At 34.7% G+C, this 27777-nt stretch overlaps 1 protein-coding gene and 1 pseudogene across 2 annotated transcripts in view; one reads left to right on the top strand and one right to left on the bottom strand.

Moving 5' to 3' along the window:
* Positions 1-27777, bottom strand: part of NCAM2 (neural cell adhesion molecule 2) — a 470380-nt gene that overhangs the window by 117482 nt on the left and 325121 nt on the right. For both annotated transcript variants that reach the window (XM_006727618.2, XM_031031149.2), the window contains exon 9: positions 11883-12033. In XM_006727618.2, the coding sequence (XP_006727681.1) occupies positions 11883-12033 (151 nt within the window). The remainder of the gene's footprint in view (positions 1-11882; positions 12034-27777) is intronic.
* Positions 25897-26643, top strand: LOC102726839 (glutaredoxin-3 pseudogene; annotated as a pseudogene).

Genomic DNA, 27777 nt, shown 5'->3' with positions numbered 1-27777 from the left:
CGTGAAACTCCTTCCTCCCTGTAGCTGTCACCTCTTCTGCCTGGTTACAAGTGTTACTGAACCCATAGCGTGGAGGTAAGCCTTGCTGCTGGACACAAAGCTCCCCATTGGAAGTCAGCCTGCGTCAGCTGGTTCCAGTTGAGCATGGAAGTGTCGCTGAATTTTGGGGTGTTTATTATGTACGATTTTTGTGGTGTTAGCTGCTGATGCATCTCACTGCATTGCTCTATTTTCTTCTCCTTGGCCCTTTTCACTGTCCCATATTATAGATTTTGCTACTTTGTTTTGTTTAGTATCTGTTTTCCTTGCTAGAGGGTAAGGCTCATAAAGTCATTTTTGCTTGCTTAGTTTAATTCTCTATACTCAACACCTGGAAGAGTGCTTGGTTTGTAGTACATGTCTAAAAAATACTGTTGAATGAAAAAATATATAATTAAGATTCTAACCTCAGTATGCCTAAATTCATAAAATAACAAGTTTAGATCCATCTCTCCCTCTTTACCAATCAGGAAACTGAAGTTTCGATAATTTAAATGACTAATCGCCTAGGATTAGATCCAGCAGATTCATTAAAATCTAAGGATAGCTGCTAATACTATGACATTCTCATATTATTTTTGTAAAGCCCAATATATTAGAAAACTACGATTTAGTTTAAATCACCACAAACAAAAGCTGACTTCAGTCACTGGTTAGGTATCAAGAATACATAGATAATATTAGGAAAAACTTGTCCTTGCCACTGTTCCACTGAAATTAAAGAATGAAAGGATTTATGGCCACAGAATTCTGGCTGGTTGGATTCAAGTTGTTGGACTGGACTTTTTCAAGAATCAATAACCATAACTTTTGGTGGCCACGCTATTGTGGACTAAGGTATAAAGTAGCAAACCCAACAAGGTAAATCTACTGGCACCACATCCTAAGGAAGAACAGGAAGGTGGAGAAGCACTGTTATGAACTGAATGTTTGTGCCTCATCCGCACCAAATTCACATGTAGCAACCCTACTCCCCAGTATAAAGGCATTGGGAGGCATGGCCTCTGGGAGGTGATGAGGAGCAGATGAGGTCATAAGGGTGGAATCTCATGAATGGGATCAGTGCCCTATAAGAGTCAGGAGAGGGCATTGTTCCTAGGCTCTGCTCTACATCCTATGGGGACAAAGATAGAAGCCACAGTCTGCACCAGAACCCCACCATGCTGGCTCCCTGATCTTGATCCTTTCAGGATCCTTTCAAGATCCTTTCAGGATCTTCAAGACAGTAAAACTCAACAAAGTCCGTGAAGTCTTGGTAGGATGTGATCTTGATGGGCAGCTTCACTCTGTGAAGTTCTGCACTAGCTCCATCTCTCGCTGATCTCCGTCAAATCAAGAAAGCTCACTGCTATGGACTGAATGTTTGTGTACCATCCCCACCCCACCCCAAATTCATAGGTTGAAGGCCTAATCTTTAAGCTGATAGGATTTGGAGGTAATTAGTTGTAGATGAAGTTGTGAGAGTAGAATCCCATCATGGGATTAATGCCCTTTAGGGAAGATGAAGAGATAGGAGGTATCTGTGTACTTGCATCAAGGAAAGGTCATGTAAGGACATAACCAGAAAAAGGCTCTCACCAATAATCTGACCACCCTGCATCCTGATTTGGACTTCCAGCCTGCAGAACACTGAGACATAAATGCTTGTGTTTAAGCCATTCAGTCTATGATATTTTGTTATCACAGGTCAAATTAAGACACTCACTTGCTAGGGAGAACTGGGATTTCTGGGGCAAGGTCTTCAAGCCAGAGGAAGGACAGAAAGCTGTGGCCAACTGGAGGCAGAGCTCACTATTTCTAGGCAGTTAAGTTAAGCAGGTGCCAAGAGGCAGTGATAAATCCAGTAGTTACACAATATGACTATTTTTATTTCTTTGTTTGATATTTGTTCATCGTCATAATCTCTGAAGTACATTTGAACAAAATGATTTGATTTGAATCAAATGATATCTATCAGAGATAGACAAAAATGTGGTAAGACTAGAATAACTGATGATACCTTTACATGAGGAGCATGGTATTTCAAATTTTCCTAGTGGACACATGCAAATTTTGGGTTAAAAAATACACCTGAGCAGTAAAAGATTTTTCACCTTTTTCTTTTAACATTCTATTCTTATCTTCTGCATATAGAGATAAGCTTTATATTTCTCTCAGATACTGTCCTTGAAATTATCATACTGGATATAAAATCCAAACAGTTAGCATTAGAACCAACTTATTTCTAAATATGAGCCATCTTCTTTAAAGTCTGAACAGCTTAAATGTATTATGGTGAGTATAAAAGTTAGGATCATAAGACAATATTTCAATCGCAGATATAAATGTGCGTCCAATATGACCAAGAAGTTTTCCTAATTTCAAAGTATTTACTAAGATTATTTCTTAAATATTAAAATCCTGTTCACATCTTATCTACCTTATCCTGGACATGCAGTAGATCATGCTACGAGAATCACTGTTATCTTGAGATTGTGAAATGTGAGGAAAGAATTATGTGATAAAGCAAAGATGTATCAATTCTATGAAAGGTATGTAAATAATGGAAGTAACGTGAGTCTGTTGTAAGATTAATTAATATTGCCACATCCTTAAGGGGTTTCTGATATTCCTAATGCTTTTACACTACAGAAGAAAATGCATGTAAATATTGCTGTTATGTCTAAGCAGGTGCAGAAAGCTGGATGAGAAATAAAATGTAAATGAAAAATTCAATATTTCTTAACATGCATTGTTATCATGTAACTGTTAAATTAAATTTCTCACATAAAATAATTAAGTCTAATTAACAGGTAATATGCAATGAGTAGATTGTCACAATACTTAATGATATTCTAATTTTAATCAAAGGTACTATGTAATCGGTGTTTATTGCATTAAACCACATATCACATGCCTGTTATCTCCTTTGTTTTATAAATTGGAACTTTAGTTCAACCTATGTTTCTTAGTAAGGGTAATGCCTTTGAAATGTTGAAAATGAACTGTCAGGAAGCCAAGAAATCTGTTTCAGATGAAACATAAAAGAGGTTTTGAATTTTAAAAAAAGGGGGTTTAACCCAAACACCTTAACTTTAGCGCTATTACAGTAAATATGGTTGGTATCAATTATAAATGGCTTGATTCTTTTTCACTCCTTTTTAGAAATAAGAGACTGTAGCTGCTTGAGTTAGGCAGTGAAGATTGTTCTGGTCAGTGTTTTATGACATTGTGTAATTCGTCTGTGGTTTTCATAGTTTCTCTCTTGTTTTTGATTTAAAGATGCAGAATAAAAATATTCTTACCATTTCTAAATTGTAAATATTTATTTACAAAAATAACTTCTCATAGCATTGCGTGTCGGGTTCTAAAAGTTTCAATGGTATTATAAATTAGCTGCTAAATAAAACATCCTATCTTATAACAACACAGGCTTTAATTACCAAGAAATAAGCTTATTAGATAGCTTCAGTACTTATTATTGGTGCAATATCCAATCAAAATTTCTACTATTCTTTATATGAAGGAATATAAGATTTTTTATTACAATGGTGGTATCATAAATGTAAAAAAAAAAGTTCCAAATTTCATAACAAAATTACTCTAATTTACAAGGAAAATAATGGAAAGAGAAGAGCAGGCTGACTAAATTTTAAATGATGACCATGGTTACATATTCCGAATGATCATTTTAACGCTACCCCAAAATAATGCTAACTGTAGACAAATGATACCATTGTGCCATTTCCTCTATTTCTATCACAAGAATAAAATCTGAACTTTAGCAATTAATGAAATTAAGGTTAATAATTATGTTAATTTCTATTTAAGTAAAATTCATCTCTCACCAGCATATTTACATAACTTAGCATAAATGAATTTTCCACCATCTTTTTCATCAACTTTAAGCATTTTTATATTCAGTTTTAATAAATTATATTATCCATAAGGTAATAATCTCATAAACATATCACAGAGAAGAGGTTAGGCACATGGATGGGCAAAATTTTATCATGCTAAAGCTAGAATTTATTCTTAAATGTAGTATAAAGTTGGAAAAGTGGGCTAGGCTCCCAACATATTTTGTATTGTCCTGGAATTCATGAGTAATTTTAATTGTGAAAAATAAAGAATTCTCTTTAAGGTATATGAAGAAATGCCATAAAAATTTGGATTAATCAAAAAGGAAGCTAGACTTCTAGAGACTTACAAATAATTTATAACGGCTATTTAAATCATATTCATCATGAGGAGAAAACAAGAGGAAACATCTTATATATAGCATCCGTGTGTAGGTTAGAACCACAGGAAAAACTCCTTTCAGTTGGAGATTTAAAAAAAAAAAAGAAGGAAAATGTCAATGGAATGCACAATTAAATGTGTTTATTCATCTTAAAATGTAAGACATTTTCTTTTGTTTTACATAAAATCTAGCCTTTATCAGAATTATCTCTCTATAGCTGAAGGATGCCATTAAAAACTTTGAACATCTAATTCTAAACCTCAGCTAAAGCTATCCTGTCTCTTAATTTAAAATCTGAAATGAGGGGCGCCTGGGTGGCTCAGTCGTTTAGCGTCTGCCTTCAGCTCAGGTCATGATCCCAGCATCCTGGGATCTAGCCCCGCCTTGGGCTCTCTGCTCCGTGGGAAGCCTGCTTCTCCCTCTCCCACTCCCCCTGCTGTTGTTCCCTCTCTTGCTGTGTCTCTCTCTGTCAAAAAATAAAAATCTTTAAAAAAATAAAAAATAAAAAAAATAAAATCTGAAATGATTTACATATGGAGAACTTAATACACTTTTCAGGATAATTAAGGTCTATGTAGAGATAAATGAAATTGAACAGAAGACTGATTTACTGAAAGGGAAAAAAGAAACTTAACTCCTTTTAGGACTTTGCATTTTAAATAATCTTTGATTAGTGTAATGCTTTATTTGAGAATATATGATTTATAAAAAATAAAAACAAAAATAAGAAATTTGAAAAAAAAGTAAAAGGCAGAAATATACTAAAAACTCCAAAAAACTGAAATTAAAACATTGTATCTCGATTCTAGAGACTAGGGAAACCAAATATTTTTATGATTTAAGTTTGTATGAAGAATAGAATATATAGAAATTTCTGCTTCCATAATGGCAGTATAAACTTGTGATTTGTCCATCTCCCCTATTGGTAATGATTAAAAGCTCTAGAGATGACACAAATTAAACAAAAATACAAAACAATAGCAAAAGTCACTACTTAAGCCTTCTGTAGAGTAAATAAAATCAGGAGATTGTGGAAGGGAATTAAAATTGGTGTCCCACTTCTTTTTCTCTCTCATGACTTTGTCTAGAGGGCAGGCCATAGTTGAGGTGCTTCACCATGACACTAGAGCTAAAATATATCGAGAACTACAACAGTTCCTTGGAAGAAGCCAATACAAGATGAATAGGAAGGGGGCAATCCCAAATAGGGATCATAGAAGGAGATGCCAGAATTCTTCATATAAATCACAGAAATCAGCCTAAGTCCTGAGCTTTGAATACATGGGACAGGCACAAACTTGCATAACAAAGGCTTTAAGAAGTTAATTGAGATTTGAGTCACCACTCATAGTAGGCAACAAAGAATTTAGAAGTGAATATCTGCTTAATACACTTTTTCCAGATGTTTGTCAAAAGTCTTAGAGTCTGCACAACATAATATTTATAGTATCCAGAACTCCTACCAACATTTCTTGACATCCAATGAACCAGAAGAATATGATCAATTCTAAAGAGAAAAGACAATCAACAAATGCATTCCAAGATGACCCAGATGTAATGATTCTATCAGATTTTAGATTTATAGATTTTGGAGCGGTTATTCTAACTATGCTCCATGAGATAAAGGAGAGCATAGATAAAATGAGTAAGAATAAAAAAAGTCAGCAGAGAAACAAAACATATAAAACAGAACAAAATTAGAAATTCAGGAAAAAAATTAATATCTTAAAACAAAAAACTCACTGGGCTTAGGAGCAGAAAGGAGATGGTGAAATAAAAGGTCTATAATATCAAAAAGAAATTGGATCTTTAGGGATGAAGAAAGAGTGAAATAAATGGTAAATGGATAAGTAAATTAAAATATTTTCTCTTCAGTTCCTAAAAATATGTATGACTCTTCAATACACCATTTACCATAATTTCTGGTGAGATTTCAATGAATGTAGATGTAATATATATGAAATCAACAATAGAAAGATCAGCGGTGGGGCAGGTGTAAAGGGATCTATATAGTTGCGAAGTTTCTCTACTTAATATAAGGTATCAAAATATTAACTCTATATAAGACTGTGAAATGTTAGGTTTGTGTATTATAATTCCTATAGAATCACTTGAGCAAAACAATACCAAAAACATATGGCCAACACACAAATTAAAATAAATCATTAAAATCTCACATAACTCAAAATAATGCAGAAAAATCAAACAGAACATGAAAAAAAAAAGAGGGAAAAAAGCAGAAAACAAAATTTTATACCTGAATGAGACTGTATCAATGACACCATTCAGTTTAATATTCTAGCCTATGAACTATGGACAAAAATATAGTCCAAGGACCTCTTATATGTATGCTTACAGTTAAGAATGTTTTTTACATTTTTAATCGTTTGTAAGAGAGCAATGCACGAGACTTTAAGATAGTTTGTAGATGACAGAGATCATATAAGGAAAATTTAAAATATTTATTACCTGGCCCATTTATTGCTGATCCCTACTTCAAACACTTTTAATTTTAAGTTAGAGATTGACAGAATAAATAAAAAAGCAATATTCTGTCATATGCTGCCTGAAAAGACACAATTTAATTTCACATAAAAATATAGCTAGGTGGAAAGTAAATAAATGAAAAAGGGTATATAAACAGTAAGCACAGGGAGGTATGAGTAGTTATCTGAATATTATATAAAATATATTAAGGCAAATGATTAGTGGAGAAAATAAAAAATAATTCATGAGGAAGACATATGTGGGAGAGAGAGCAATGACCTCCCCCCCACCACCAAAGATATTCACATCATAATCTCTAGAACCTGTAAGCATGTTATTTTACATGGCAAAAGGAACTTTGCATCTGTGATGAAGTTAAAGATGTTGAGTTGAGAAGAATATCTTGGATTATCCAATGTATGGATACAATGTATCCAATGTATCCAATTATCTCATGTAATGAAAAGTCAGAGACAGAGAAGATGTGAGAAAAGTAGCAGAATTAGAGTGGGGTGATGTGAGAGAGATTCCATCTGCCTTTGCTGGCTTTAAAGATGGAAGAGGACCAAGAGCCAAAAAATGTGGGCAGATTCTAGAAGCTGAAACGGACAGAAAACAATCTCCCCTAGAGCCTCCACAAAGGAACACAGCCCTCCTGACATTTCATTCCAGTGAAAATCATTTTGAACCTCCAACCTTCAGAACTGAAAGATAACGTATTTATGTTGTTTCCAGCAATTAAATTTGTTGTCACTGGTTTTAGCAGAAATAGAAAACTAATACAACATACAAGCTATAAATGTTCATGGCCTCCTGAGCCTAAAGATATATGATGCAAAAGTCAACAGGATTAAAGTGAGAGAGAAATGTTCACAATCATGGTAGAGGGTTTTAACACCTCTCACTCTGATAAAACAGCTATACAAAAAAAGTAAAGACAGAAGATTTAAACAACACTGTCACCTCCCTCTATCTAACTGATATTTATAGAACACAGCATTCTATGACCGCAGAATACACCTGCTTCTCATACACACTGTGTAGTTACTGAGATAGATCAGATGCTGGGACATGTATCTCAATAAATAAAAAAGAATAAAAAATCACACAATGGGGTATTTTTGAGCAAAACTAAATTATATTAGAAATAAATAACAGCAAAATATTTAGGAAAACATTAAATATCTGGAGATTAAATCCTTACAAATAACTATGGACCAATGATGAAATCATGAGAAAAATTATAAAATATTTTCAACCATTTGAATGACAACAAAAATACAACATATCATAATTTTTGGGTTGCACTGAAGTATTGTTTAGTGGAAAGTTTAGAGTTTTATATGGTTATATTAGAAAATAAGAAACATCTAAAGTAAATGACTTAATATTTCACTTCAAGAACCTATAACCAAAGATCAAAGCAAGTCCAAAATATATAGAATGGAAATAATGAAAATGAAATGGAAATCAACAAATTATAAAACAGATTTATATATAAAGAATGTAAATTAACAAAGCCCAAAGCTAGTATTTGGTAAATATCAACAATATTGGCAAATCCTTGATTAGAAAAAAGAAAGTCTTTTAGAAAATAGCGTTGAGTTATTTTGATAGATGTATGAAAAATAATATATATAAACTCCACAAAAATGAATCCAAAATAGATCATAGACTTTAATGCAAAATCTAAATCAACAAAACATTAAAAAGAAAGCCTAGAGGTGCCTGGATAGCTCAGTTGGTTGTGCCTGCCTTTAGGCTCAGGTTATGATCCCTGGGGTTCTGGGATCCAGCCCCACGTCAGGCTCCCTGCTCAGAGGTGAGTCTGCTTCTCCCTCTCCCTATGCCCCTCCCCACTACTTGTGCTCTCTCTCTTACACAAATAAATAAAATCTTTAAAAAAAATAAAGTAAAATATAATATAAAATAAAATAAAAAGAAAGCCTAGACATAAATCTTTGTGGCCTTAGGTTACGTAATGATTTCTTAGATGGAATATGAACAATATCATATATGCATCCAGTTTGATAAGGTGGACTTGAGCAAAATTAAAATCTTTTGCTCTTCAAAGAAACATATTTATTCCAGAAAAAAAAGAACAACTATCTCCACACAATGTTCAAAATGTTCACAAAGGCGTTTCATAATAGCCCCAAACTGACAACAACCAAATGCCCATCAACAGGTGACTAAATAAACAAACTATTTTATCCACACAATGCAAAGACAGGAAAACATTATAAATTTTTGATTCATATTCAACATATCAATGTGTGTTGACTGAAAGTGCTTAGCAAAAAATTAAAATTAAAGTAATGCATGATTCCATATATATAAAGTTTTGGAAGTACAACTAAATTATAGTGATAGAAAGTAGACTAAAAAATGCCTGAGGAGGAGAGTGAAAGAATAAATGCATTACAAAGGAGCTTGAGAAAATTCTTGGGGGTGATGTAAATGTTTGTTTAGATGATTGTGATAGATTTGCGGGCACATCCATATGTCAAAATTGATCACATTTGCCCTTTATATATTGGCATGGTACTATGGTCCAACCATATTTCAATAAGGTTGAGAACAGGGGATATTTATTTTTCTAATTATTTCTACTAAAGAAGAATAAAGTTAAATTTTTAAAAAAGGAAAAATTGATCACATGTTCTAAAAGCTATCAATAAAACAAAACAAAAATTATTCTTAAAACAATGGTTTAATAGTTGAAAAAAAACTATTTTATTACTTTTAAAATAGTTTTACCTAGCCAGCTTCTAATCAACAAGAAACAACAATCTCAAGGAATGTTCAAAGAATTTTCAAAACATTCTTTTACAAAGCAAGTTGTTTTTTTTAAACCTCCCTAAATAAGAGATACTATATAATTTGCTTGTGAGCTTTATTCTAACCATTTACTTCAGAAAATTAAACAGGCTGACCAATGTCTAAACCTTTATTTTATTTTATTTTATTTTATTTTAAAGATTTTATTTATTCGACAGAGAGAGTGAGAGTGTCAAGCAGGGAGGAGTAGTAGAGGGAGAGAGAGAAGCAGGCCTCCCGCTGAGTAGGGAGCCTGACGCAGGGCTTGATCCCAAGACCCTGAGATCATGACCTGAGCCGAAGGCAGACACTTAACCATCTGAGCCACCCAGGCGCCCCAATGTCTAAACCTTTAAAGCAAAGGGGAAATACCTCTGTGATCAAAAGCAACTTGTACTTTGTTATATCAGTCCTTGAAAAACACAGTGCCTTAAGTATTTTTTTTTGTATTAAAATATTCATATATTAAAAGATCACAAGAACATGCAATTTGTACTGCAACATACAATCCATGTGTTTACCCCATTATTTTTTACCTAGGTGAAATCACTAATATCTAAAAATCTCACATCATTTTATATCAGCATTTCACCTTATAGGGGATATTATTCTCCATCTATCACTTTGATATTTGAATTCAAGTTGAGGTTGATTTAAATCACTGTTAATCCAGTGTTCTAATAAAGCATGAGCTCTGTTGTATTCATTTTGGGTCCACAATCACTCAGTACCGATTCTAAATCTTAAACAGCTCAATGAAAAGACCCTAGGTTTGATCTAGTATGGCTTTTTAGAATTCTTTTCAATGAGGTTTTAAAACATAGACACAGAAATTATAGATCTTAATTTAGCTTTTCATTTATTTCATAATGAAAACTTAGGTAGGCGTCCATGGAGGGCAATTTAGAAGTTTTAGGACACCTTTGAAGGATGTGGCTATGCTTGAGTAAACATGTTTTGTCACCCTTAAATTTTTGCTCATGTAGGTCCATATTAAAGAAAAGGAAAAAAATAACAAAGTAAATTTTGGATTAAAATACATATTTTGAATTATAAAATATAAGCAAACATGTTAAAAGTTTGAGAAATATTTATAATTTGCTAGAAATGTTGACTTGAAAAAGAAATGTATATATATTAATATGTAACATATTAATATGTATATATAAAATAATGGGAAAATAGTAGAAAACAGTATTATGAAAAAAAGCTAAATAAATTATTAGCATCACTTCTTCCTCTGTATGCCCTGAATAATATCATAGCATTTTTTTTTCTTTGTTTTTTTTTTAAGATGTATGATGGCAATAAAACAACTTTCTTGGAAGTTCTCTAACTTTAGCAAATGAAATCTGTAATTTGTGAAATAATTATTTAATATCCTTCATAATTTTTTTTATAATTGTTTAATTGGCCTTTCCATGAATTTCTTAACAAGGACACTTATGAATAGGTAAAATAATATGGATTATTTGTGTTTGTTCTTGAGGAAATATTTGCTTTCTAAAGACATTTTCAACAAGAAAATACATCTTATTTCATAGTTATCACTGCATTCTATCAATATTAATGTACTAGAAATTCTCCAATAGAAATGTTTTGTCAATAAGAGCATCTTATACACTCCCACTATGACAGTTATGTCTTCTTGAACATCAGAGAATCTCCAACATTGATGATTCTTGAATATTTATTGAAAATAATATTAAATTTCTTCCTTTTTATGAACATACATATGAAATTATTCTAAAATCTCATTGAATGATGTAAGGTGGATTGTGCATGTACATTAGTCCTCATATTCCACCAATCTCACATCTCCTTGTCATAATTCCTCTTTACAGACAATAAGCATTATTCTGATAAATATGAATGCTGATATATTAAATCATCTTAAAAATACTATTTTATATCTTATGAGGATGTAAAATAATTCAACAAAATAACTACACAGGTGAAACACAGGACCATTAATATTATAAATCAACAGATAAAACTAAGGAGATACTAACCAATTACTGATAACTAATACAATTCAATTTATATTGTGTTTGGGTTAAACACACTGCAAAAAAAGAAAATCACAATTTTCAGAATAAGTAGTATCAAAACCATTAAATAGCACTGTGAAATGCCCTATAACATCCACTAGATGTCTCTAATAACTGACTCTGAATGACTACATTAGTTCTAGAGCTATGAGTCAAATATCGAATCATGAACTTCAGAGGTATTTTGAGGATCCTACCAAAATTCGCATTTTCCAAAGCAGACAAAATTGTTTTAATAAACATACAAAAGAAAAATAACTTACATTCAATATCAAGGTACATGCTCTTTTGGTGCCCTCCAATCCTACTCGCAGCTTCACAGTCATATCTCCCTGAATCTGACAACTTCACATCTTTAATATGCAGTGATGAGCTTCCGTGATGCCCTTTGACTTCGATACGGCCATCTGGGCTCTGTCAACATCGATTCAGGAAAAAGAAAGATTTTACGCTTGTTTCATACAAATGATGACCAAACATAGGGTGTTTATCACATATATGATAAATGAAAATAAAGTCTTAACTGCATTACTTTTTTTTTTTTTTTTGAAAGCAATGTTTCTGTATTTATGACTTACTGTTTTTTGGCTTTTCCATTGTACCTTCCCACTTGCTTACAGGGACACTAACATGTAGTAAAAACTTCAACACATGTTTTATCAACCTCTTTTATTTAGTGCACTCTGTGCTTTTTAAAAAGCTTGCTTGTTCTTCTAGGAAGGGCTTTGTCGGCTTCCAATTATGCTCCTTGCAAACATAACAGAACAACAATGCCTGTTCAATTCTGGCTGAAACCCACCAGAAAATGATATTCCTCCTTCACTTTAGTTTCCAATTTCACCATGTATAGATAATGTATCAAGATGTCTGAGAATTAAAGCCTTTAATAAGAATTTATAGTTATTTTTGAATGAATGAAACAGCACTGTTCCTAAACCTATTTAGTACATTACTCATAACAGATAAATTATTAAAAACAGCACTATTTAAGTCATTCTTAGAAAGTCAATGGAAACAACATGGAAAAGATTAATCACATATTTGATGAATATTGATGCAAATCAAGGAATTGCTCATAATCCAATAGCCTATAGATTACATTTCAAATAAGAATTCTTGTGTACAACCTAATTGGTATACCTACAATTGTTTTCTTAAATCACTTAAATACCTTTATAGCACACATATTAAAACAAAGACAGTTTATTTACTGAATTTTACTTTGTACAATCAGGAAATATAGTGAAATTTGGCATTTTATAATTAATTTGTAAATGTACTTTACTATTATTGAATTGATTATTTTCAATATTTTAGGTTTTCGTGCCTCAATAAAAACTTCATACCACACATTTATTTTGAAACATGTAAGTTATTATGTAATAATATAATGGTTGTTTAATTTTCTATATAACTGAAATTCAAATAAATTTCAATACATGTACTTTGTATTATTAAAACTTGTTTATTTTCTTTTATTAATATCAACAGACTATTTTAAAGCTCTTTTTCAAACATGAAGTTGACTGAGATACAATATGATCACTCTTTTGTCTTCTAGTTTTATACGGGCATGCAATTACTATACAACCATATCAGTCACTCATAATTCATTTACCATCATTATCGTAAAAACGTTCTTTAAAAACAAAGAAACTGGGCGCCTGGGTGGCTCAGTTGTTAAGCGTCTGCCTTCGGCTCAGGTCATGATCCCAGGGTCCTGGGATCGAGTCCCACATCGGGCTCCCTGCTCGGCGGGAAGCCTGCTTCTCCCTCTCCCACTCCCCCTGCTTGTGTTCCTGCTCTCGCTATCTCTCTGTCAAATAAATAAATAAAATCTTTAAAAAAAATAAAAAAATAAAAACAAAGAAACAAAGAAACAAAAACATGCTGGGAATGTATTATGCAACCCAGATCAGGCCAAAAATATGTCCCCAACTCTCAAGTATTGCTAAAAAATAGTAAGGTGAGGCTTTCAAGCAGAAGGCATTCTCTTCTGCCAATATTTAAGATGTTCGGCTGCCAACCCAATCACTTACTTGAGAGGAAAGAAAAAAATGCAGAAACTCACAGAAGTTAAAATTAGAATAAGTAAATTCAAAAGCAGAATGGCCATTTGTTATACAAATTAACTACTTTTTGATAACTAAATGGGTATTAGTTCCTTATTTTATTGTACCTCTATCTATCCTTGGCCCCTATTGAACTACCCTTCCTTCCTTAAGGGCAGACTTCCCTTGGCTTTCAGGACACGCACACTCTCCTGTGTTATCTGACTACTTTTTAGTCTGGGTTGCAGCTTCCTCTCTCCCTGGGGGCCTCTGGCTTCTGTCCTGGACGCACCCAATGCATTCTGCTTAGACACTCTCATCCCCTCCCATATTAGCAGTTGCGATCTCTAGTCACTCTTTCTCCAGGCAGGATCCCGCTTTGCCTGGAGAGCTATGGAACCAGCTTTGTCTCTTTCGGGACATGCCCATTTGATAGGTTTCTCAAACCAGCATGCGCAGATCTGAACATATCACTCCCTCACCCAGTATAACCTGCTCTTCTCCTGCGGTCTTCCCTTCCATGAATGGTACTAATTATTTCTCATGCCCGTGCTAGACCATGTCTTCAGTCTTAGATCAGTTTCTGAACCTTTATCTATTGATATTTTAAATGATGATAAATCTCAGTTTATCATCTTGTTCAACATTATCATTTTCGATGTTTAGTAACTGTATTTCCATGGACCTATCTGCTCTCTGCTTCACCTATTTGCAATCTTAGTCATGCTGTTGAATTGGAAGAACACTAACGGGCTTCTCTGGATTTCAGAGAGAACAAGAATCACACTCAGGGTGTATGTAACCAAAAAAGATTTCCTGACTCTGCAAAAGCTGTCAGCATTATGTTATTTCTTATGTTTCTCTACCAAAGTCTCATTGCAGATGCAGAAATTATTTCTTATGTAGCTAAGAATAAGTTTTTTAAAAAGCAAACTTAATTCTCATAACAACTTCATGAAGGTTTCATATCCCCTGTGCTCTATAATCATGAATAACATTGTACTGATGTCCGAATAAACTCCCACTGTCTCAGCCTGAAATTTAAGGACTTCCATCTGACATTGCCTTTCTAAGACATCGCTTTTTTGTCTAAGCACACTTTACAATTTGGATACCATTAATTTGGCTTCCAATTAATCTGAATTACTGTCATTTCCATAAGCACCCTACACAGCCCTGTCTCAACCTTTCCCCCCTTACCCCTTCCATATTTACATGGCAGGATTCTCTCATCATTCCTTTAATTTCTTGGGAAAATATCAATTTATATTCAAAATAAATTGACTATTTTATATAATTATTAAATGTACTACTTTGTGCTTTTCTTAGGATACACTACTTTTTCTAATCTTATTGGAACTTCAGAATTCATCCTGTAGGGGCGCCTGGGTGGCTCAGTCGTTAAGCGTCTGCCTTCGGCTCAGGTCATGATCCCAGGGTCCTGGGATCGAGCCCCGCATCGGGCTCCCTGCTCGGCGGGAAGCCTGCTTCTCCCTCTCCTACTCCCCCTGCTTGTGTTCCCTCTCTCGCTGTGTCTCTCTCTGTCAAACAAATAAAATCTTAAAGAAAAAAAAAAAAAAAAGAATTCATCCTGTAGGGGCGCCTGGGTGGCTCAGTCGTTAAGCGTCTGCCTTCGGCTCAGGTCATGGTCCTGGGGTCCTGGGATCGAGCCCCGCATCGGGCTCCCTGCTCAGCGGGGAGTCTACTTCTCCCTCTCCCACTCCCCCTGCTTGTGTTCCCTCTCTCGCTGTGTCTCTCTCTGTCAAACAAATAAAATCTTAAAGAAAAAAAAAAAAAAGAATTCATCCTGTAGGGTGATATTATAGTTGAACAAATGTGAAAACATTTTTATTTTTATGGTACTTTATGTTAAAATCACCTGGACTAGTACCAAGGACAGAACCATTATATTCTAATATCTTTAAAGCAAATTGAGTTATAGTGAAATTGAGATGTAGTTGAGTAAAGGAAAAGTATTCCTCTAGCTATTATTTACTATGAGTTGAAAACTTCCATTTAGTATCTTTATTAATGGCATAAAATACCTTATTAATGATACAAAACAAATTCTTCATTTTTCTATTAGGAAAAATATTGTTCTTTCACAGAATTGAAAGGCAAATATAGCTCCTTTGAAAGTAAACAAGTCCTCATGTTATTACATGTTGTAAATGATATGATTTTTGACTTACAAAAAGCTATTGGTGTCCGTAAAATTAGTATGATATTAGTAAAGATGTTAGAATTGAAAAGTTATTTTCAATGTACCTGGAATTATTAACAGAAATTCTGGAAGAACAGAATTTCTTTGAGAAGGTGTGTGATTCCCTGGGAAATCATAAGTCATTTTCAGACTTGACATTGGCTCTATAATAATTACAATATTCATTTGTCTCAAATACTTACACTAGAAGACCAAAGTCATTCCTTCTCATATCTGACATTTCAAAGGACATCTTTCTCTTTGTGCTACAAAAAGGTATTACACATTTCTGAAAGAAAATTAATTTATATCTTGGCTTTGATTCACCACCTACCAAAGATTCACTTAAGACATCTGATATTTGATTGAGACAGGTTAATGGGCATATTAGCTGTCCATCTAGTATTTTCAGGTTCTATCACTGCATTAAGTAAGATGATTAGAAAGTAAAGTGCTTGACTATACATTATTATTCCAATCCTTTATAGAAAGGCACTCTTTGAAATTTGATTTAATGTTATATTCTTTACCTTTCCAGAAGGTCAGCTTAAGAACTGCTTATTTGAATAGTATTTCAATATTTTTATAAAATGGTTATTTATAGAATTTTCTGAAAAGAAATGGTTATTTACAGAGTTTACTGTCCTTTCAAGAATCATTTGATGAAATATCTATGTGGTAACTACCTTCTGGAGTTTAGTTCCAACACAAATATTTTGTTGTCAATTTTAATTGTTGGATATTTGAAATTATACAATGTATCAGGTTTATAGATTGTTTTTGTTACCTTACCCGACTAGACATTTATTGTCAAGTTTAGAACCCAATTGTAGTACATAACACATTTGAGGTGACAGTATTCCCCATCTTTCTTCTTCATACCAATGTCATTGACCTCTTTGGCCTTTTGGGAAATTGGTGAATCATGTCACTTAGTTACTCAGCAATTGTCTTCTCGTGCAATTATTCTACAAGAAGCACCCAAGCACTGGGGATACATGTTGGGCAAAACTGAACAATTTTTACCTTTGGGAAATTAAAGTTCAGCAGATATTAATTAAAAAAAAATCATACAAGTAAACTGAAAAGTACCATGTAGGAATACCAAAGTTTCATCTTATGGGTGAGTCAATGGAGGGGTGGGGCTGAGTTAGAGGAATGTTCCCTGATAAACTGAGGTGTGGATTATGAACTGAAAATAGTGAAAGAGGAGCAGTTTTGTAGAGAGAATTCTAAGCCCGTGCCCCCAGAAGGCATATGAAGGAACTGAAAGAAGCCAGCAGGCACAGAGAAGAGAGTAAGGGCACATGGGATCTCCTGATGTTGGACAGGCAAGCAAAGACAGCATGCTGAACTCCAGACAAATACAGACATACAGAAAACATGCACCCCTTTATTACACATTCTGGTTGCTTTTTCGTAATGGCATTATATCTCTATTGACTGTAAATTAAATGCAACTTCAAATACTTAGAGATAATGTCAAAACATAACTGCTAATTATATAAACAAGGAAATACTTTCCAAAGGTTACTGGCATTAATTTACCCAAACTAACCTCTCAAAATTGTGTTAACATTGTGTTAAGTTGAATAATTTCTGCAAAGAATTTTAAACAGAAAGATTCTCTTCCTTCCTTATGAGATTCCTATACTTACTCTTAGCATTAATTTCTCTTTCCTCTGAGCTTGCTCCCAGCTTCTTAATTTTCTTCCTATTTTGATTACCTAAACTGAACTTTTGTACAATTACCCTTCTTCTTAGCATTGCAAATTCACGCAAGGAAGAGTAATATGGACAATGTAATTTCTTAACTTACATAATTTTTCCCTACATTCTAGTGCCCTCTTCCTCTCTTTGTATATAGCGTCAATAATTTATTCAACAGATAGGAACTGAATATAACACTGATAGCAGGTAACAATGATAGTTAGACACTATTTTAAATGTTTTACATTTATTAGTTCACTCAATCCCAATTAATCCCAGTTATGCTACTAAGAGATTTGGACTAATATTATCCCCACTTTATTTTTTTTATATTTTTTATTATGTTATGTTAATCACCATACATTACATCATTAGTTTTTGATGTAGTGTTCCATGATTCATTGTTTGCGTATAACACCCAGTGCTCCATGCAGAACGTTCCGTCTTTAATACCCATCACCAGGCTAACCCATCCCCCTGCCCCCCTCCCCTCTAGAACGCTCAGTTTGTTTTTCAGGGTCCATTGTCTCTCATGGTTCGTTAATATTATCCCCACTTTAAAGATGAGGAAATTGAGGGGCTCCTGGTGGCTCAGTTGGTTAAGCATCTGTCTTCAGCTCTGGTCATGATCCCAGGGTCCTGGGATCGAGCCCCATGTTGGGCTCGGCGGGGAGCCTTTTTCTCCCTCTCCCCCCACCCCCACTCATGCTCTCTCTCACTATTTCTCTCTCTCTCTCAAATAAATAGATAAAATCTTTAAAAAAAAAAGATGAGGAAATTGAGGAACAGAAACATTAAATAGCTGGCTTCCACACAGCTTACAAATGATAGCACTGGATGTTGAGGCTGTCTGGCCCTGGAGTTCATATTCAGAATTACTTTCCCTCTGTGGCTCATCACCTGAGCCATAACTGTGTGGTTGAACTACATATCTTACCAAAGCTATGTGATACACACTAAGTTGGTTTCTGAGGACAGAACCATGGATCAGAAAGACAAAGTCTCATAGGCCAAAGGGCTTAGACGAAAGAAATGACAAATCATAATACATGCTGGTATAAATGAACTTCGGGAAGCACACATAATACAGTCTATGGAGGTGGAGGACAATGTCTTGTAGGTATCTCTGTCTAAACTGAGACCTGAAGGATAAGTAATAATGATGAGCCAGGCACCAGACTGGCTACATAATTTGCAGGACCTACTGCGAAACGAAATGTGGGGTCTCTTGTCCAAAACTCATTGTGAATTTCAAGGCAACCACAGCAATACATTGAAGCAAACACAGGGCCCTTACAAGTGTCGGGCTCTACGCAACTGTGCACGTATTACATTCATGAAGTCAGCTCTGCTCAAGCAAAAAGGAGAGAAAGGGAGGAAGGAAATGGGAACTACACTGGCCTAAACCAGAAGGGGAAAATGGCACATTCAAAAGATAAAAGAAGCTCACTAGAACTGGAATATTCAATATAAAATGGGTGGTAAGAGATAAAGTGGCTGGAGAGGGACAAGCCTGCTGTAACGAGCCTCAAAAGTCAAAGGAAGACCAGTAAGAACATGAAAAGATGCTCAACATCATTAGCTACCATGAAAATGTCAGTTGAAACCACAATACTACTTCACACCCTCTGGGCTAGCTGTAATCAAAAAGACAGATAACAGTGTTGGTGAAGCTGTAGGCAAATTGGCACTTTCATGCACTGCTGGTGGGTGAGAATGAAAAATGGAGCAGGTGCTTTGGATAAAAAGTCTGACAGTTACCCAGAATGTTAAACACAGAGTTATTATGTGACTCAGCAATTACACTTGCAGGAGAATTAAAGATATATGTCCACACAAAACCTTATACATGAACATCCATAATAGTATTATTAATAAAACCAAAAAATTAAAGCATCACAATGTCCATCTACTAATGCATGCATAAATAGAATGTGATATATTCATACAATGGAATACTATATGACAATAAAAAGAAATTAAATATTTACACAGGCTACAATATGGATGAACCTTGAAAACATTAGGCTAAGTGAAAAAAGCTAGTAACAAAGGCTACATATTGACTGCTTCCATTTATATGAAATTTCCAGAATAGACAAATCTATGGACAAAGAAGTGTATCAGTGGTTGCCTAAGGCTGGCAGGTGGTGTGAGGAGATTGGGAGTGATGGCCAAGAAGGGAGGAATTTCTTTCTGAGATGAGGAGAATATTTCAAAATTGATTCTGTGGATGATTGCACAGCTCTGTAAATATACTAAGACACATTTAATTTTACATTTTAATGAGTGAATTGCATCCTGTATGAGTTATTTGTAAATAAAACTGTTAAAAATTAAAGACAAAGGAAAAATTTAGGTGTTCTAGAAGCAACTGGAAAAGCATATGAAAGGTTGTAGGCCTACAAGGCAAACGCATTTGCTCTTTGAAAAGATCATTCATGCTGTGGAATGAAGAAGGAATTCAAGAGGAGGAAGGGAGGCCCAATGGAAGCACACTGCACTGATAATGGTAAAAGTAGTGGTAGTGGAGATGGAAAGAAGAGAATACATTCTAGAAATGCATTGAAGAGGAATCAACAGTGTTTAGTAAATGACCGAATGAGAAGTGGTGATGAAAGAAAAGAGGACAAGAGTATTTCTAGGTTTCTGTCACAGAGCCCTGGATGGGAAATATTCTATCATTAGTAAACTATTGTATGTCCATAAATTATACATATGTATGCATATATTCATATTTTATGATATGTACCCATATTTTAATTCTGTTCCATATTATATATTCACCACTTTAAAACTGATATTTATTTATTTATTTATTTATTTATTTAAGATTTTATTTATTTATTTGACAGAGAGAGACACAGCGAGAGGGAATACAAGCAGGGGGGATGGGAGAGGAAGAAGTAGGCTTCCTTAGGAGCAGGGAGCCCGATGCGGGGCTCGATCCCAGGACTCTGGGATCATGACATGAGCTGAAGGCAGATGCTTAATGACTGAGCCACCCAGGGACCCCTAAAACTGATATTTAAAATTGAAAAGTTAATAAATGAAATGTTGATATAAAGTGAAAGTAGAATAAACTTTTCAGAGGTTTTAATTTTAAAAAATCATATAAGGTGGGTTCCAACTAACAATTGTCAAAATGATGGTTTTCAGAATGTGACCTGCTTATTTTATATTAATGCCTGGGTGGTGTGCTGCCAACTTTAGCATAACATAGCAGCTAAGACTGCAGAACCAGGCTGGAAAGTTTATGTCTTGATGGTGCCACCCTACAACCTTTGTGACCTGGAGTTAATTATTTAACTTAGATGTACTTCAGTTTCTCTCTGTGTAATGGGTATAAGAATGCAACATTCATAGGATTGCTATGCAGATTAAACGAGTGAATATTTGTAGAGCTTAGGACTTGTCAGTACATGCTAAATAAATTCATATAAAACATCTGATATCCAGACCCAAGTGATAAATATATAAGTTTATACAATATCCATTTCATTGTGATAGCTAAAGGCATTCTGTCTCACAAAGAAATAGTAACTCTCCTATCTTCTTTTTACTCTCCAGTGCATTACTACTGCTAGACTTTTCTCACAATCCCATGAACTACATCCCAATTACTTATAATATTTTGTCAATGAAAAATATGTAGTATGTTCAGTAAAGAACAAAATTAAAATTAGGATGAAAAAACTACTATAGGAGAGCAAAATTCCTACTGATAAATGATAAAACATTTCACACATAAATAATTAAATTACTGAATAATGGGATTTATATTTTATTACACCCATAATGTTACTAATAAAACTCTAGATATTGAATTTGTCTGTAATTGCCATTACATTTGTGGATGGCTTGCACGTATCCTTGACTTCGCTCTTTATCAGGATGACACTCTGACCAAAGTCCAAACACCACCCACTGCAAGCAAGGAGAAACTCCGGAGAGGACTGACCTGAGGGAAAGAGCAGCTAAAACACAGCAGCAGAGTGCACACAGAACACATCCAAGACACTTAATGAAGTGCCAGGCCCTGGACGGTATATGACCTCTTCTTAAAAAAACCATTACTCTCAGGAGCAGGAAACATAACAGGCTTTTCTAACATACAGAAGAAGACAAAGACCTAGACAAAATGCCAAGACAGAAGAATTCACCCCAGAAAAAAAGAACAAGAAAAGGTCACAGGCCAAAGATCTAACTGATATAAGTAATATGGCTGGTCCAGAATTTAAAACAACAATCAAAGGATACTAGCTGGACTTGAGAAAAGCACAGACAACAACAGGAAGTCCCTTACCACAGAGATAAAAGATCTAAAAACTAGTCAAGCAGAAATAAAAAAATGCTATAACTAAGATGTAAAACCAAGTGGATGTAATGGATGTAATGGATGTAATGACCACAATGATGGAAGATGTGGAAGAATGAATACTTGATATAGAAGATAAAATTATGGAAAATAATGAAGCTAAAAAGAAGAGAGAAAGAAAAATATTGGATCATGAATGTAGCCTTAAGGAACTCAGCAACTCCATAATGTGTAATAAAATTTGTATCATAGGAATCCCAGAGGAAGAAGAAAGGGAAAAAGGGGGAGAAGGTTTATTTGAGTAAATTATAGCTGAAAACTTCCCTAATCTGGGGAAGGAAACAGACATCCAAATCCAGGAGTCACAGAGAACTTCCAGCAAAATTGACAAAAGCAGGCCAACTCAAGACATATTATAGTTAAATTTGCAAAATACAGAGATAAGGAAAAACAATCCTAAAAGCAGCAAGAGAAAAGAAGTCCCTAACTTAAGGGAAGGCAAAAAGGTTAGCAGCAGACCTCTCTACAGAAATTCGTCAGGGTAGAAGAGAGTGGCATGATATAGTCAACATGCTGAATGGGAAAAATAAGCAGCCAAGAATACTTTATCCAGCAAGGCTGTCATTCAGAATAGAAGGAGAGATAAACAGTTTCCTAAACAAACAAAAACTGAAGGAGTTCGTGACCACGAAACCAGCCCTGCAAGAAATGGGACTCTTGAGTGGGAAAGAAAGACCAAAGCAACAAAGACTAGAAAGGAACAGAGAAAATTTCCAGAAACAATGACTTACCAAGTAATACAATGGCTCTAAGTTCATATTTATCAATAATCACTCTGAATGTAAATGGACTAAATGCTCCAATAAAAAGACACAAGGTGTCAGAACTGATTAAAAAAAAAAAAAGATCCATCTATATGCTGCCTATAAGAGATTCATTTTAGAACTAAAGATACCTGCATATTGAACATGAGGGGATGGAGACATGCTAATGGATGTCAAAAGAAAGCTGGAGTAGCCATACTTATACAAAATAGATTTTAAACCAAAGACTGGAACAAGAGATGAAGAAGGGCACTATATCATAATAAAGGGGTCTATCCAACAAGAAGATCAAACAATTGTAAATGTTTATGCCCCTAACTTGAGAGAACCCAAATATATAAAACAATTAATAACAAACATAATGGAACTCATTGATAATAATACAATAATAGCGGATTGCTTTAACACCCCACTTAGAGCAATGGACAGATCATATAAGCAGAATATCAGTAAGAAAACCATGGCTTTGAATGACACACTGGACCAGACAGACTTAACAGATATATTCAGAACATTTCATCCTAAAGCAGCATGCTTTTAGAGTGCACATGGTACATTCTCCAGAATAGATCACATACTGGGTCACAAATCAGGCCTCAACAAATACGAAAAAATTGAGATCATACCATGCATATTTTCCAACCACAATGCTATGAAACTTGAAGTCAACCACGGGAAAAAATTTGTACAGTTGAACATAGGGATTAAAAAAAGGGGGGATCCGGGCACCTGGGTGGCTCAGTTGGTTAAGCGACTGCCTTCGGCTCAGGTCATGATCCTGGAGTCCCGGGATCGAGTCCCACATCGGGCTCCCTGCTCGGCAGGGGGTCTGCTTCTCCCTCTGCCCTCTTCCCTCTCGTGCTCTCTGTCTCTCATTCTCTCTCTCTCAAATAAATAAATAAAATCTTTAAAAAAAAAAAGGGGGGGGATCCATAAAACAGATTCTTATCTGTAGAGAACAAATGAGGATTGTTAGAGGGGAGGTAGGTGGGGGGTTGGGATAAATGGGTGATGGGTATTAAGGAGGGCACTCATTGTGATGAGCACTGGGTGTTACTTGCAAGTGATGAATCACTAGATTCTATACCTGAAACTAAGATTACACTATATATTAACTAACTGGAATTCAAATAAAAAAAACAAACAAAAAAATGGGAATAAAAAAAATGTACCTGGCAATTATGTGTACATTTTTCCTTCTTTTTGAAAAATTACATCATGCCAAATATATATTCCAATGTCTATCTACATCATTGGATAGATAAGAACTTTTATATAACTAATGTACATAATTATTATGCGTGCCACTAGTATTATAGCAAATATATGCTCCTTTTTGAACAGAGAGCTATGCTGAGTGATTAAATACTTTATTTCATGTCTCATAACCATGCATTGGGTAGCTGTGTTGCTATCTGACTCATATATAATTAACATAATCATCTTAAATGAGAGCAGTGTATATTTATTGGAAATGCTTTATATAAGGCATGAATGCAAAAACCAGAAACTACTCACCATACACCAAAATACTCAAAACTGCAATTTCATCAAATCATTACACAGACACAGAAACAACCTACCTCCAAGAAATGGCTAGAAATTAAAACTGTATGTAACAAATATATAAACTTCATTGAGCTGCTTTTGTTTTGGTTTGGATTTTGCTTGTTTTATAGTAAATAAAGTAATCCTCCATAAAGAATAGGGAAGTTAAAAGAAAGACTGTATATACAAACCAAACTTTTCATCACTATTACGAGTCTTCAATTAAGGAGAAAGAAGTCTTCAGAGAGGATCTCATAGAAGTTATTAAGACAATCATGAAAAAGAGGAAGAGAATTAAAAATACTTGATGGGATAAATGAATCAATGTTACAACCCTAAACCATGGGAAAGAGAAAGTACGTTGTGGAATTTGTCAAAAACAAGAAGGGAAGATAAAGCATCGTATATTTCTATATTTAGTTACTTTTTCTAAAACAATCCAAAAATTATGGATCAGACAGGTCTATGATGAATCTTTACAGTTATGTATATCAATCATTAGATAATGAAAAAATTAAGAATATTATTATTAAAGGGCAATCTGGTGGAGCTAAAGACCCAGGAAGCAGAAATGGTCTGAGAAATTATACTACCTTTGCTACAAGACATAATATTGATGAGAAACAGCTTTCATCAAGACTCTAATTGTGTTTTGGAATATGCAGGCATAAGAAGAGGTCAAATAATTATACTACAGGGCAGAGTGTTGTAATTTTATGAGAAGGTACTAAAAAGGCATACTATTAGTGAATAAATATGTAAAGTGCTATCTCAAGGTGCTGATCAAAACAGACAGCCAGACAGGTTCGTGTAATAGAGGAAGAGATGGATAAGGCCTCAATAAACCTCCAACATCTCCTCTATGGTACACACAGGAAAAGTGTGCAATTTAATGGCTTGGTAGTCTCCTTCTTCTATATATATTGTGTATGGGATCCCCTTAATTATCACCTTTTCTATCATTTGACTCCAAAGTATATATTAATTTATGAATAAACGAATCAGTAATTCACTAAGCAATCAAAGGATGATATCAATTCAATCAAATTATTGACCTATAGATATGTTACTATTACTTTAGCATTACACATCTTTATTATTAAAATTTTGTCCCTCTATCATCACAGCTCCTATGACTCCAAAAAATACAGTGAATTTCAGACTTGAATGCAAATGTCCATAGAGTAAATGAACTCTCATGTTTTAGACATAGATTAAGTTCTTAACTGGCTTTGAATTTCGTAATTGAAAGAACAGTGGTCTGCAATTTATCCTTAGTTTACCTGAAGAACTCATTAACTAACCTAAATATATCCAGAGTTAATACCTGTTAAAAAGCAATCATCTATCACATTGATTGATTTGCGGATATTGAACCAAACTTGCAGCCCAGGAATAAATCCCACTTGGTCGTGGTGAATAATCCTTTCAATGTACTGTTGGATCCTATTGGCTAGTATTTTGGGGAGAATTTTTGCATCCATGTTCATCAGGGATATTGGTCTGTAATTCTTTTTGATGGGGTCTTTGTCTGGTTTGGGGATCAAGGTAATGCTGGCCTCATAAAATGAGTTTGGAAGTTTTCCTTCCATTTCTATTTTTTGGAACAATTTCAGAAGAATGTGCACATGCCCCAGAGTTGACCAAAAAAGTTCAGCGCCATGCATCTAGCGGCTCCTTCCCACCCAGTGGTAATGAGCATCCTAAAGAAGATCTCAAACTTCGCCTGAAGAAATTAACTCATGCCGCCCCTTGCATGTTGTTTATGAAAGGAACTCCTCAGGAGCCGTGCTGCAGTTTCAGCAAGCAGATGGTGGAAATCCTTAACAAACATAATATTCAGTTTAGCAGTTTTAATATCTTCTCAGTTGAAGAAGTTCGTCAGGGCCTCAAAACCTATTCCAACTGGCCCACCTATCCCCAGCTCTATGTTTCTGGAGAGCTCATAGGAGGACTTGATATAATTAAGGAGCTTGAAGCATCTGATGAACTAGATACAATTTGCCCTAAAGCTCCCAAATTAGAGGAAAGGCTCAAAGTACTGACAAATAAAGCTTCTGTGATGCTCTTTATGAAAGGAAACAAACAGGAAGCAAAATGTGGATTCAGCAAACAAATTCTGGAAATACTAAATAATACTGGTGTTGAATACGAGATATTTGATATATTGGAAGATGAAGAAGTTCCTCAGCGGTTAAAAACTTACTCAAATTGGCCCACATACCTTCAGCTGTATGTGAAAGGGGAGCTTGTTAGAGGTCTGGATATCATTAGGGAACTAGGAGACAATGGTGAGCTGCTGCCAGTGCTGAAAGGAGAGAACTAGGGACTGTTACGCCCTGTGTCCAATTGCTGCAGGAAACCTTCGTCACAGTGGGGCCGCTCACGACTCCGTTCTCAGATTGCTGCACACCCAGTTAGGCTCGGTGTAACCCACCAGCTCATGCTAAATACATGTATGTTTTGTTTGTTTTTCATCAAACCAGAATGCAATAAACATCTTCAAATCTGATTAAAAAAAAAATTCTTCTTTAAATGTTTGGTAGAGGTCTGTGATTCAAGACCTGTACCTCTGAAACAAATAATACATTATATGTTAAAAAAAAGAAGAAGAAGAAGATAGTAGGAAGGGAAAAATGAAGGGGGGGAAATCGGAGGGGGAGACGAACCATGAGAGACTATGGACCCTGAGAAACAAACTGAGGGTTCTAGAGGGGAGGGGATTGGGAGGATGGGTTAGCTTGGTGATGGGAATTAAAGAGGGCACATATTGCATGGAGCACTGGGTGTTATATGCAAATGATGAATCATGGAACACTACATCAAAAACTAATGATGTAATGTATGGTGACTAACATAACATAATAAAATTTTTAAAAATGTAAAATAAAATAAATAAAATAAATAAATGTTTGGTAGAATTCCCCTAGGAAGCCATTTGGCTCTGGGCTTTTGTTTGTTGGGAGATTTTTGATTACTACTTCAATTCCCTTACCGGTTATGGGTCTGTTCAGGTTTTCTATTTCTTCCTGGTTCAGTTTTGGTAGTTAATATATCTCTAAGAATGCCACCATTTCTTCCAGAATATCTAACTTGTTGGCATATTGTTGCCCATAATATGTTCTTATAATTGTTTGTATTTCTTTGGTATTGTTTGTGATCTCTCCTCTTTCATTCATGATTTTATTTATTTAGGTCCTTTCTCTTTTCTTTCTGATAAGTCTGGACAGGGGGGTTTATCAATCTTATTAATTCTTTCAAAGAACCAGCTCCTAGTGCTCGCTTTGGCAGCACATATACTAACATCAAAGAACCAGCTCCTAGTTTCGTTGATCTGTTCTACTGTTCTTTTGGTTTCTATTTCATTGATTTCTGCTCTGATCTTTATTATTTCTCTTCTCCTGCTGGGTTTAGGCTTTATTTGCTGTTCTTTCTCCAGCTCCTTTAGGTGTAGGGTTAGGTTGTGTATTTGAGACCTTTCTTGTTTCTTGAGAAAGGCTTGTA

Source organism: Leptonychotes weddellii, chromosome 1, assembly GCF_054177405.1.
Source record: "Leptonychotes weddellii isolate Sample4059 chromosome 1, ASM5417740v2, whole genome shotgun sequence".
Taxonomy (NCBI): domain Eukaryota; kingdom Metazoa; phylum Chordata; class Mammalia; order Carnivora; family Phocidae; genus Leptonychotes; species Leptonychotes weddellii.
The sequence above is the reverse complement of the archived record's forward strand: the minus strand, read 5'-3'. Positions and strand labels throughout refer to the sequence as shown.